The following is a 13,455-nucleotide window of genomic DNA, read 5'->3' as shown; positions in this document are numbered from 1 at the left end:
TCCTTCTTTCTCTAAATTGAGATTCTTTCTCTCTCGAACTCCTAATTGTGGTTCGATGATGAAGGTTTGGAAACAAGGTTATTTCCATGATGGTTTGATGATGATACAAAAGAAAAGAAGAAGAGACGTAGAAGTTGAAGAAAAAGAAAAAGAAATTAGAGCAAGTGAACGGAGGTGTTGGGTGTCTTCCAAAGTTAGCACCCGAGGGGAATAGCAATTCTGTCAGGGGCCTTTTGCCGGACCCTTAAGACTTTTTATTTCTGACCAAAATAGACTCATAACCAGCCCTAGTCTAACAAAAACAAACTATCTAAAACCTAACTACTCGATCCAATCTAGATTGAGCCAAATTTGAGATCTATACACCACCTTAATCTAAATAATGAACTGAAGGTACCCAAGGAAGGGAGCGTCTAAACACACCCAACAAAATTTCTATTCGCGCGGACTGTTTGTTGGTGCCTGGTACCGACCTATGTCAGACTCCCAACGACCACTTTGATTGTTCCTTTATTTTTTCCCTTCCCATGTTCGTCTTCTTCTTCTCCTTTGTTTCTTCTTTGTTTATTCTTCGTGCTTCTTCTCTTTCGTATCATCACCATCATTGTCACTTAAAAAGGACCGCCATGAAATCATGAAGCATCAAACCACCATGAAACCCTAAAACATCAAAACCACCATGACAAAATAAATGTTCACAATCATTTTCTTCTCCTTGGTAATCATCACCATCTTCTTCTTAATCGTGAAGTTCTGAAATAGAAAGCCCCAGAACAAGTAATTTCAATACATCAAATCCTAAAACACAAATTATATCCAGATCCAACATTGAACAATCAAATTAGATGTAATATTGGACAATCAAATTAGATTAGAATTCGTCTTGAAGCAAAATTCAGGTTGACTATGATAGCAACTCCAAAACAAGCAAGGTAGCAACTCGAACTGGCCAGTCCGAGGAGTTTGGACTGGAAAGTCCGAGGAGTTTGGACTGGTAAGTCCGAACGCTTTCTCTGGGTCTCATACTGACCAGTCTAAACCCCAAAACAAAGGTCAGGATTGGCTGGCAGAACCCGACCTTTGCTTAGGTTTTCGGACGAGTCCATCCGTGTACTCTTTAACCGGGTGCCAAGAGACGTTTGTGGTCCAAAGAGATTGACCTTTGTCAATCTCCTCCCCGGGTGCTAACAGCAATTTTCGGGTGCTTTTAGCCACTCTCTCCATACGAAACATGCATTTAGCTCGAGAACAAATAACTGACAAGCATGGGATGATGAAAGTCACCATGTGCACTTACAAGAGGAAAAAGCTGCACACTCCTTGTACGGAAAAATGGCATTTGCTTGTTTTCTTGTAAGAAAGTGGTATTGAGAGTAGTTTTGTATGGCTGATAGTGATTTTCTGCAGCTTGGATTCTCTTTATCTAGAGATACAAACTAAAGTTTCAGTATTTTCTAGCCACACATCCAATTTCAAAAATGGAAGAATGCCATGCCAAAGCTATTCACTTTTCAATTCTCTCACCACTATATCCTATATAACAAGGCCAAAGAGTGGTAAGTTTTAGAATTCTTACCTTAAAATATTGCAGCAAATTCAAGTCCAACAACAATAATGCTAAACCATTATTCATCTTTGAAGTTTGTACTATGGGCTCTTCTTGTTTTTGCTTCCTTCCCTCACCATGGTTTGTTTTCGCCCCCTTTTCTTCCTTCTTCTTCTTCTTCTTCTCCATTAGGGTTTTGCTTCTTTACATTCAAACATAAAATGAACATCATGATAAAGATCAAGCCTCCAAACACCTCTATTTCCTGGTTTAATTCCAAAATGAAGCTGTCAGAGACTGACAATGTTTCTGCCACCAAACAAACAACTTCTCCATCTGAGATCTCAGTTGCCCAATCATCTGAGAAAACTTCTTGAATCTTGAGTGGTTTCTATCTGCACTATAGAGTATAGAAGTAGCAATATTTCCTGTACATTTTGAACTGTCAGAGTTTGTTTCTCCTCTGCTATTAAACAGATAATTTCTGCATGTCTGATCATTTACAGATCTTCAAACCCATCCTTTCGGTTTGATTTATCTTCTTGATCGGCTTCTGATCAAAGAATGAAATTTCGGTTTCAGCGGAAGTTTCAGTAGACATGGGAATTGAAATATTACAGTCATTAAATTTCTGTTCGGCGTGCGTGGGAATGGACATATTTCGGTTATTTCGACCAAATTTTAATCCTCGTTCCTCCTGATAAGCAGTGAAAACAGCAAATTTCCAAGAAAACAGAAACTGTCACAAAATTATACCACTTTTTCATCAAACAGATGAACTCATTCCCCATATATCTGATTTCACATATCAATCATCTCACTAACCTTCAATATTTGTAGTTAATTTCATCTGCTTGGTTTCATCTACTAACAAAATGCTATGATATCTGCAGGTATGAGTGCAAAATGTGATGTTAATAACACTCCAACAGTGAGACAAACACAAGTAGGATTTGGAAATCCACCAAAATTCAAGGTAGAAGTTCAAAACAACTGCACAATGTGTCCTGCAATCAATATTCATGTGAAATGTGGAAACTTTTCACAAAATCTTGTAAACCCTAGGCTTCTCAAAGTACTCGGAAAAGGCGACTGTGTTATTAATGGTGGGTTGCCGATACCTCCCCTGCAAAAGATCACTTTTAACTATACTCACCTTAAGTTTAACATTTCACCTAGTACCTGGTATTTCCAGTGTGAATGAAGCCAGAAACACCCTGTACCTGACCGCTTGTAATTCTTCGAGGACTAATTTGCTGCTACTTATTGTTATTTCTGCTTTTCTTTTTCTTCCTTTGCTGCTTAATTTCACCTGTAAATGTAGTTTTCATGGAGAAATAACAAGCACAAGCATAATCAACTGTTTTCTTCTTTCCCTAAAAGAAGGTCTGATTCTTGGAAATGCAAGTACGCTGACTCAGAACTGAAGTAGCGAGGCAGATCATGTTACAAGGTCTTCCTAATTTTCTATTACCGAAAGAAAGTGAAACTGGGCTAAGGGTTGAAGCGCTACTAAGAGCCTCTGACCCAATAGGAGTGCTGAAATATTTTGATCCCGTTAGTTATTCTGTCCTATGCCGTGCCTTCTGAAAATGGATATCATGACATGTCCTCGTGGCAGTATCTTGACCAGTCCAATGCCCTAGAGATGTGCACCTCCACACCTGGGGCTTAATTAGAACATCATTTATAAAGCCCAGAAGATATATTACCTGGACTCCACAAAAGAGGCTTGAAACAAGGCCTCAAAACATAAATAGAGAAATTATAAAGCGAGTGCAACAAACGGAAAATGGACGCAACTAAGAAGTATTCATAACTTTTCATTGGAGAGTAATATACAACCAAATCAATGGGGATGTATTATCCACAATTGCAATAATTCAATGAATCAAATTACACAATATGGCGATTAGTAACAAGAATGTTATAAATCTTCCAACTTCAATACTGCATGCTGAAGAAAGATTGTGGGAGTTGATTTGGTAGACTGACCTAGTCAGCTCATCCTGCATTTTGATGCTAGACGAACCTGTAGTCAATCAAAAAAAGGAAACTTAAATTCTTAGTCCAACATAAATATATAATCTCATTCTCATGCCCAACAACAGAAAAAGTATATCAATGAGCGTTTATCCTTCAAATGGTTCTCTATTCACGATAATTGACTTGCTTTCTTTGGTATCAGCGAGTACCTTAAAGAATTAAGCTATGTAACTTGGATGCCCCATTTTAGTATTTTTTTGTCATCAGATATTCGGGTACACTTGGACACTTATAGTTAGCTCAATGGGTAATAATGGGATATTTTGCCTGCACTTGCATGAGATCGTGTTGAAGTATCACTCTAGCTTAACATCTTTTATGTATGATGTAAGTTGTAACATGTAAAAATTGTATGACTGGCAGGACCGATACAAAAGCCTTCAATCATGGCTCTCGTCTACCTTATGGAGTTATGGAGGTCCTGGAAGTTCTGTGGGAGAACACTTCCGTGCATCCCACTTACTTCGTCAATCCATTATTAACCACTTTGTCATAATTTATAACATACTTGAACTTCGATAATGTTGCACGTCTTAATATAGTGACACTACGGAGCTAATGCGCTAACTTATTCTACCAGAATGTCAGTATACATCACTCACAGTTGAATTCTGCCCAGCCAATTGTCTGACTTTCGAGATCGTAAACAACTAGCTTGTTCGACAAAACTAGATCTGCATGGAAAAGTAACACCAATTAACAACGTCGGAAGTATGGCATTTAGCATAAATTATGACTGGTTTCATTTTCAAATAATCAGTAACCAAGTAGTTCTAAAATAAATATATAATTTAGGCTCTACAAACTTCTACTAATGCAAATCGTAAGTTGGAACGTTAATTTTAAAAGATATATCACAAGAATTTGAGGAAAATGTAGAGATCCGTGTGCACATCAATGTTAAATTGTTAACCATACAACAGATGTTAATAATTAGCAGCATCGTTAAATCAGGTACAACAAAACTTTATCTGGATTTTTTCAGGTAGATGCAATGAAGATTTGTCAGTCGCATACTTGATTTTCAGTTCGCATATAATTTCCGAATAACTCGTGTACTTTAAAGGAAAGAACTCTAACATTCTGTTATAGCATAGTTTTGAATCATTTGAATAAGTCCAAATCAAAGTATTACATTTAGATATCAGTGTAAAATCCAGTCCTGCTTGAAGGGAAATATTTTGTTGAAATACATCCATATAGAGGAAACAATAACAAATTTTCAGAACCCAAAAAACCCATTTTCAAAGATTGCCATAGTTTTCAATTTCTTTGGTTTTCACTCCAAAATTGGTGTCCTAAAAACTAGGAACCAATCACATGTTCACATAACGTTGTAGGGGTACACCCAAATCCCAACTACTTCAGGATGTGGTCCAACTGGTGGTCATTGGATGGAGAATGACCTGATACGAGTGGCAAGGGGAAGCTAGAGTAACAAAACTAGCAAATATAGAAAGCGTCGCCACTATGTTTGAGGAAAAAGACAAAAGTTTTGTAATCTAAAAGGTGAGGAAAAGATCTCAGTTAAATCCTTTTATGAAGGGGTTCATAACGTAAAGAAACACCACTCCCCTGCAATGATCTATGAAAAGCAAAGGTAGTCAAAAAGTACTTTTCTTCGAAGGGATGTAAGCACCATGTTAGCCTAAGGAAAATGGGTTTCATTTCACTTCGAAGAGACAAGATGCACAATTTATAAATAGTAGAGAAACCAACAGGCAATATGCTCTGTAGGTGCGGATACTTAGGTTAGATTTGGAGGCCTTATACGCCAAAACTGAGTTACTCATGAGTCATGGGCAAGTGATAACTATCAGCTTAGTAGTTATTAGTAACGAAGACAACTATGAACAAGATAATTAATATGCTCATCCAACTTGACTGTCCATGTTGGGCATGAACAAAATTACTTCTTTTCTCAACTGTCTTATTTTTTAAGACAGTTGCCGGCTTCACTATTTTCTTCTGGCCCAACCAAAGCAGGCTATTGGCAGATTCAAATGACAAATGGTCTCATGCACTTTTAAGACAGTACCTCCCAAAAGAAATGTGTCCCTCCCATCTTTGGATTGCATTCCGCCATTTTGCCAACCAATGCACCTTATATTATCCTGCAAAATGTTATTAAAAATTAAGTAGCCCAAATCATAAGCACAAGATTAAATTCAACCTACAAGGGGGATGAGAAAGGGTCTTCAGTGGCAATTTCCGGGGATGTTAGAAGTGAAAGAGAAGTCATGCAACTATGTCAAAAGGGGAAAAGCTGATTAGATATGGGAATTATCAAATCTCTAAGTCCAAACTGCAAGGTGACGAACTACCGCCCCAATTTGAATAGAGCTGCTAGTAAAATATTAATATTATTTAGAAGTAGATGCAAACGAGGAAATAGTGACTTTCTAAATGTATAATTAATGGGATATGAGTCAAAGAATTGGTTCAAGTGTTCCAAATACTAAACATTTAGCAATTATCATCAAGACTTGCCGTGCTTAACTAGTTATCGTGTGAAAAATAATAAACATGTAAAATAGTTTACCAGCTTGAAAAGTAACAACTCAGTTGGTATACACTATACAGAGAATTTTCGATTTGATTTTCAGTGCTTACAGGTTAGGGTGTACACATAAGGTTCATGCAATACACAAGTCAAGAAGCTAACAATACTAAAAAAAATATTACGTTGAAGAATTACTAGTTGTTGATTGGCAACAAAAGCGTTCCTAGGCCACATATCTTGCCTACCCTCGAAAAGTTAAATATTCTAATACTATTCACACTAGTCAACGGCAAAAGAAAGTTACACACCGGTTGTTGACATTTTGAAAGTCAATGACTTACACGGTATAGGAACAAATAATCACGTGGATGAACTACCAGGGTCAGTGAATTTTCAAAATGGAAAGTGACGTTTGGAAATCCTTCATCGACACTGCAAAGGAAAAGTAGAAAACTATATCAGTAAAACCTTTCTATACATCATCGTTTGAACAAAAGGGAATCATTCTAAGATAATTACTACAACAAACAGTCGGAGATAGTTAAATTGTGTAAATACCCAAATTCCTTTTTTTCCTTTTTATTAGCAAAACAAAAAAAAACAATCACTTAGCAGTATAATGAAAACAATGAAGTGATGAACTGATGAAGCAAGTTGATTTCAAATTGAAACGACCCTTGTCAACTAGAAGAATTGCAAGTCAAACACATACATCACTTACATAGTGCCTGTTTATAACTGACAGAATAACTGGTGAGTGAATCATCTGACATCAGAAAACTGTCAGACACAGGAGTGGGTTTGATGTTTGACTTTTTATTTAGAGTCCTAAATCTTAATATAGAAAAGCTTAGAGTTTTAGTAAGGTGCTGGTTGTTTTTTATAGAGAGCTGAATCTGTTTTTGACTTCAATGTGCAAATTACTTGTATTATTTGAGTTTTTGTATGCATTTCCTTGTGTAGTAAAATCGGATACTAAAATAAGTGTTCTCAAATTCCGATTTGTTTTTAGTGCTAAAAACATATGCATTGGATACAAACATTGGTTTTAAGATCTAAATCCAGTAGAAGGATAAAAGAAAGCAAAACAAATAAAACTATACAAAGATCGTATTCAACTTAAAAAAAAAAAAAAAAAAAAAAAAAAAAAAAAAAACAGCACCTAAGTCACTAGTTTCATATCCACTTACATGATTTAGTTACCAAACTCATCTACTGAGGACCTCCATCTATATATAGAGAGAGATCAACAGGCAATTGAAATGAAAATAACAAATAAAAAACAGAGACTCAGCATTCCAGTATTCGGTATTGGTTTCTTGGCGCCTCCTAACACTTCTTCGGGGTATCTCAGTACAAGTTTAGAGAAAACATTTTAGTCACTATATTCAAAATGAAGTAACGGTATTGAAGCTCTAAGTTACTTGAGATGTGAATTGAGTTTGAAACTCATTATATTTAAAATGAAGGAATGTTGCTGAAGTTCTAAGTTACTTGAGATTTGAATTGGGTTTGAACTTTTCTGTACACTCTCCAATCGACTTTACCTCCTACTTTTTTTGGGTCTTTAATTGTTTATGAATAACTATTGCTGACCAAAAGAAACTGTGGTTCAACTATCATGGTAGACCAACAGCTGGTGAGTCTGCGCTAGATCTGAAGTAGTTCGATATTCATGCTGAGCCTGCTATAAGTTACTTACATATTAGCTCAATACTGTTAACATTTCCCTCTAAGAAATATAGGATGACAGAGAACCATAAATCATTACCAAATAAAATCTCTCTTTACTTCGGAATATGGTGATATCTTTGCCTCTCTTTCAGGGAGGCTCAATACCATGAAAGCTTACGAGTGTGAAAAATACCTTGCCAAACTTGAGGGGTCCTCCTAAAATCGATAATAGAAACTGTTTCTTTGTAATCAAGAGTTATAGGTTCAATATAAATACAACAGAATGGCCAACCCCAAAGCGAAAAGGCATATCTAATCAAGAGTTATGGGTTCAAAATAGTACATGTACTGCAATCTGTAATTTAAAAAGCAGAGTAGATAAGGAATAAGTCATCATCACGCTGTTAAGAAAGGGTATTCCGCTGGGTAATAAATGAGCTCGAGAAGAAAAGAAAAAAATAGTCGTTGCTTTCAAGAATAAATAACTCACTAAATTTCAACAGCATGTAAATTGAAGGGATAAAACTTCAAAGATCAACGTGATTTAGCAAGAGATAATACCTCCCACTGTATTGGAAGCATTGAAACTGATCTTCGTAGGTACTTAGCCTCAAATCAGACTGTTGAGATAGTATCTAGTTAAAGCGAAAAGAAAAGGGCAAAAGAGTTATGCATATCCTTTCTTGATGTATATAAGTGAAAAAGTTTTTGCCGATGTATCTTACCACTTTCATCATTGACTCATAAACTGCCTCTGGAAGATAAGCCAAAGTCGTCCCACTGTCAATTATTGTCCCTTTCCTATTTCCAGTCTCAAAAGCATCTGTCGGAAGTTTTAGAGTAGCCTCGCCAACCTCAATTGCCGTCAAATTGACATTATAATGTGGCCTAACAAAATTATTAATACATCAACATGTAGAACAACATAAACTACGACCTAACTTAATTATATACTAATGAAAAGCACAACATATTGACCAAATATCTAGAAGGTAAATACTAACTGTTATTAACATAGACAGAACATAAGATCACAACATTTGCTGTCAATTCAAATGTTTAAGCTCAGGTGTCTCATTATAATTGATCATAACAGAAGGTTACTTGAGAAATAAGTACTCCAGCTAAAATAACTAGAATATTTTGAATTGCAAGATATAGAAGTACTGGCTAATCAGAAAATGTGAAGATATGAACAACGACTTTGTGGTCACTTGTCAGAAAAAAAAATCCAGTGGTGTCAGTATAATATTGCCTAATTTGGACAGTTGCATCTTACCCATCATTATTGTATTCAAGTTCCTCACAGTTAAAACAACTCCAAAGTTCATAGACAAACCAAAGCAGGTTACAAAGATTTCTACAATTGATCAATTAGGTCTTCTTTAACGAAAGACTCTTTAAAGTTCTACTTTATTATATCCATTTATTCCCTTGTTCTAAGAAAAACCAAAAATGTGGAATAGGTTCACCAGGAAAGGCATTGCTTATCACTCTATGGGAGTCTGAAAAACACCTGGAATTCATTTTCACTAAGCATGTGGCAAGATATCAGAAGTTTAGAACTTCTCGAGCGTAAACAAATGCACTTCCTTCGCTCAGTGGAAGGGGGGACGATCTGCATCAGCATTGTCATGGGCTCCTGAATTAAATGTCGATAGGCATTATACCTCAAAATATAACAGTTGGGGAGTGGGAAGAGAATCAAATCCATGTGTTAACTCAACATGGAGAACCAGATGTAATAAATAAAGTTGATGGAAAATCTCTTTTAAGAACATAAGAAAGCGAATAACAAGGTAAGAAGCAGGTCAAACAGTTCTGATTCTTTTGAACATCTTCACACAGAAAAATAGCAACTACATACTGATTTGGTACCAATGGAGTTGTTTTTACTTTCGGCTGCACCACTTGTCCAATGGCAAAGATTCCACCACCATTTATGCCATCTAAGCAATGCGCAAACATCTTTTTCACTTTCCCTGTTGAGGCTAGCTGTGAAATAAAGGATGAGTTTGCTCGTCCAAACCCAAGTAATCCATCGAGTGCTCCAGTAGATACACCTAGATCCCCAGATTGTATTGCGCCACATCTACCCACAAAAAACAAACGTTATGAGATTAAGCAGTCAGCAGCCCTTATATCATGGCAAAAACAAAACAAGAAACAATAACAATACTCAGAAATTAGAATGATGATACTAATATGACATTTGAGAACCCAACATAAATTTAGAGAACAAGTTATATATGATAAACTTAATAACTGGATATTAATATAAAATAATAATAATAAAAGAAAGGTTCGTAGAAGAATCAACGTAAACATCACCTCGTACATGCAAAGCGAGTACCTGTATGAGGAAATAAAATACTTAAGGGAATTTTATCTCAAAGTATATATTAGAAACAAGAAATTGTTGAAATGTTGTCTTTGTTGTTCGTCTTCAAACATAAAATAGGTAATTTCAACTTTTAAAAACTGAGAAAAAGTCACATTCATTACATTAGCAAATATATGTTAAGTCATTAAGACAATAGTCCGTAAAAATCTTCTGTTATGAATAACAAAATTAGCTTATTATGGAGTGTTGGCACACTCCAGTGATATTGCAACCATGCATAACTGAGGGCATTTAAGTATGGTACAGTCAAAGAAATTAGATTTTCAAAGCAAAGGTAGTAACAGACATCACGGTTAATCGGTTATAAGTCTGTGATCAGAATATGGATCACAAGATTGTAGTTTTGGACTTTTGATTACTTCCACACTCACTCACACACGAATTATAGTGGTCGGGATGTAGCTGAAATGCATACGGTGCATTGTGAAACATAAACATTTCAAAGTAAGCACTTGAAGACAAAAAAGAACAATTAATCTACTTACTGCCCTGAGGCTCCAAAGAACAGCCTTTGATAACTCAAATTTAATCCAATAGAAGAATATCAGAAACGCTTTCAACTTGGAGAAAGCTTTGTTTAGAATAGGTTGTCAAGTCATGGCCCTTCTCTGTTGGGCTTAATGGCTTATGACACCAATACAGTACACATTTTAGGAGTTAACATTAGCATTTTGTCTGGTTATATTGCCTCATGGCTTTAGGTTGTCAAGTCATAGGCCCTTCGTTTTCACTGAAATTTTGCGAAACGTTTCCTAAATTTAGATTAGGTGCACGAAATCACACTTACAACTATTTCCTGCATAGTTTCCACCGACATGATGGAAATTTCCACTGACATAATTGAAATCCAGCAAAAAAATCCGGAGAAACTAAAAACATATCTATTCCTTCATCTTTTTCATCTTCATTTTCTTCTTCATTTCTCATAGATATCTCTTGATTTTTATATTATGTTCTAAATGTTTTTTAAATCTATTTGAATGATTTACCCCCTGACTTAACTGCCTAAATTGATTTTATCTTAGTAATACCCCTGATATAATTGTGTAATTGACGATACTTTCTCAAACTAATAGAGTTTGTAACTATTAACTATTATCAGTAAAAAATGTTATCTTTTAAGTGATATTTTGAAGAAGTTATTCAATTACCTCTTGGATGTAACTGTGTAATTGTTAATACCCTCAAACTAAAAGTTTTTGTTAATCTGTTATATACATCGTTTTTGTACTTCATTATGGTTTAATAATCTTGTTATGTACAATTGCATCGTATTTCTATCATTTCCATGGATTTGTGAAATTTCCACACTAACCAAAATATTTCTACGAAACATTTCCATTTTGAAACTGGCTGAAATTTCCACTGAAACCGAAATTTTATTCCTTGGGGTTGAGAGTAACAAATGTTAACACTATCAAAGACAACAAAAGTAACTCACCCAAATGTAACACTTGCATTTGCTGACATGGTTTGAGAATTTCCAGATGCTCGATTATACCGTACTAGATCATTTACAAAGTAACCATAACTGGAGCTCCCATCTCCATATACCACTCTATATTCACAAAGCATATCTGATGTACAGCTTGGAATACCACCTTCATATGTAGCAGCACAAAACTCTTGTTTACATGAAACATATTTCGAAGTTTCAGAAGCCTTGGGATCATATAATTTGAGGTCTACCTGTACATAAGCAACCCCTCCCACCATATTATTCACAAAAACAGGATATCATTGTTGTAGTACAACATCATTCGGGTGCCAACATGTTACTAACTTAATATCTAAGTAGTTAAGCTCGATAGTCGGTCCTAACGCAGCTGGGGTACCCCAATCCCAAGGGACTAAGGAAGTAACTCGCAGAGACTCAACTCAGCCACAGGCGCGGTGGTGTACAAAATGCCCGAGTTATTCGGGTTTCCAGAGTCTGACTGCTTAGGTCAGTATCAGTTTGCTTATTGAACTACTAAAAGTGGGCAAAAGTGGACTATGTTGGCTCTAACCAGTTTTGGCTCTGTGAAATTCTCAAGTATTTGTTCTTTTCCAAATATTCAACATTTATATGTAAACATGGCAAGAGTATTACAAAATATGAAGTGAAAGGAGTAACGCCATGTCCATACTACTGTAACGAGTTCCTACTTGTTAGTGGTTATAGTATAGAACTAAAATATGGAATGTCATAGTCAATTCCTCGGTATTCTATGACAAATGGGTAACAAATGACATCCCCCCATCCTTGACAGATTAGTTTATAAAAGAAAGAAGCAAAGAAAAGGGAATAGAAAAACTTACATTGAGGCTACTTTTCTTGGGACATTTAGTGCATTCAATGCAATTCACCCAAAAAATATCACTTCCCGTATCAACTTGCACATAATAATCAATTGAAGGAGTCCCAATCCCAATTTTAGCATAGTAAAGCCTAAAATAGAAGTTTCAATTGAGCTCAATATAACTAACACCTTACAAAATTGAAAATCAATTTGAAACTAATAGCTATTCGAACATGAGAAATTAGCCCTTGATCATGAAGATATCAAAATCTAACTGAAAGAAATTGAAAAATTGAACCAAACAAAGGTTTAATAAGTTCAAAAGCTAGAAATTTTGAACATAATTTCACAAAAAAAAAGGGAAATAAAAACAAACCCAGCATCAACAGGATCGTTATTGCCACCTAAAGGAAGATCAATGTCAGCTAGAAACCGAGTATGGCGGAGGCTATCATGCGCCTTCATATCACTAAGAGAACGATCTCTTCCATTAAATTTATGATCCACACGGAAAACACCAGTTCCATAAACATTGACAACTAGAAGAAGAACTACAAATAAACTGCAGATCCACCTGAAATCCATTTTTAGAGAGAGAGAAAGAAGAGAGAAGATTACACAGACGACGACTGTTCGGATTTTATAGAGAGAGGGAGAGGAGGGAAATGAAGAAGTGAAGTTTAGTGAGAGAAAGATAGGGGAATACTGCCGAGAGAAATGTTAAACTGCTCCAAATTTGGAGCCGACGGGGGTCGAGACGTAATGTGGCGGCCTGGCTAGGGGTGGGATTTTGGCCTGTGGCCCAATACACGCCCCGCTCGCGTCCGAAGATGGCCCAATCCCCGCCCACGTCTGCTCGCGTCCGAAGAGCCCGTGGACGCCCGGTGACCGAGCCGGTCAAACTCTGCCCACCCGATAGATGTTTAGTGGACGGGTGCAGGCAAGGGGGCGTAACCAATGTACTGCATGCGTCCATCCGTTCAGGTTGTCCGTTTATCCG

General features: G+C 36.3%; 1 protein-coding gene across 1 annotated transcript; it reads right to left on the bottom strand.

Annotated features, from left to right (window-relative positions):
- Window positions 1–3,339: 3,339 nt before the first annotated feature.
- On the bottom strand, window positions 3,340–13,216 carry LOC147539452 (aspartic proteinase 36-like). The gene is made up of 10 exons (XM_086641194.1): window positions 12,832–13,216; window positions 12,475–12,604; window positions 11,615–11,862; window positions 9,637–9,861; window positions 8,495–8,657; window positions 8,331–8,404; window positions 6,437–6,527; window positions 5,631–5,706; window positions 4,195–4,266; window positions 3,340–3,578 (listed from the first exon to the last, which is right to left on the bottom strand). Exons 1-10 carry the CDS (start codon window positions 13,038–13,040, stop codon window positions 3,430–3,432), a joined length of 1,437 nt encoding a protein of 478 aa, XP_086497320.1. The 5' UTR covers window positions 13,041–13,216; the 3' UTR covers window positions 3,340–3,429.
- Between the last annotated feature and the right edge of the window lie 239 nt (window positions 13,217–13,455).

The sequence above is a fragment of the Eschscholzia californica genome, unplaced genomic scaffold, assembly GCF_041429995.1.
Source record: "Eschscholzia californica isolate CP2 unplaced genomic scaffold, dmEscCali1.0.p SCAF_5, whole genome shotgun sequence".
Classification (NCBI taxonomy): Eukaryota; Viridiplantae; Streptophyta; class Magnoliopsida; order Ranunculales; family Papaveraceae; genus Eschscholzia; species Eschscholzia californica.
Note: the sequence above shows the minus strand (reverse complement) of the source record. Positions and strands in the feature narration are given on the sequence as shown.

What these genes read in the sequence shown, in the direction of transcription:
- LOC147539452 (XM_086641194.1), bottom strand. Translation starts at nt 13,040, where the DNA reads ATGGATTTCAGGTGGATCTGCAGTTTATTTGTAGTTCTTCTTCTAGTT. An exon ending in ATGAGTCAATGATGAAAGTG is followed by an intron (nt 8,405 to 8,494) that starts GTAAGATACATC and finishes CGCTTTAACTAG; the next exon opens with ATACTATCTCAACAGTCTGA. An exon ending in TGCTTCCAATACAGTGGGAG is followed by an intron (nt 6,528 to 8,330) that starts GTATTATCTCTT and finishes TTTCCTTTGCAG; the next exon opens with TGTCGATGAAGGATTTCCAA.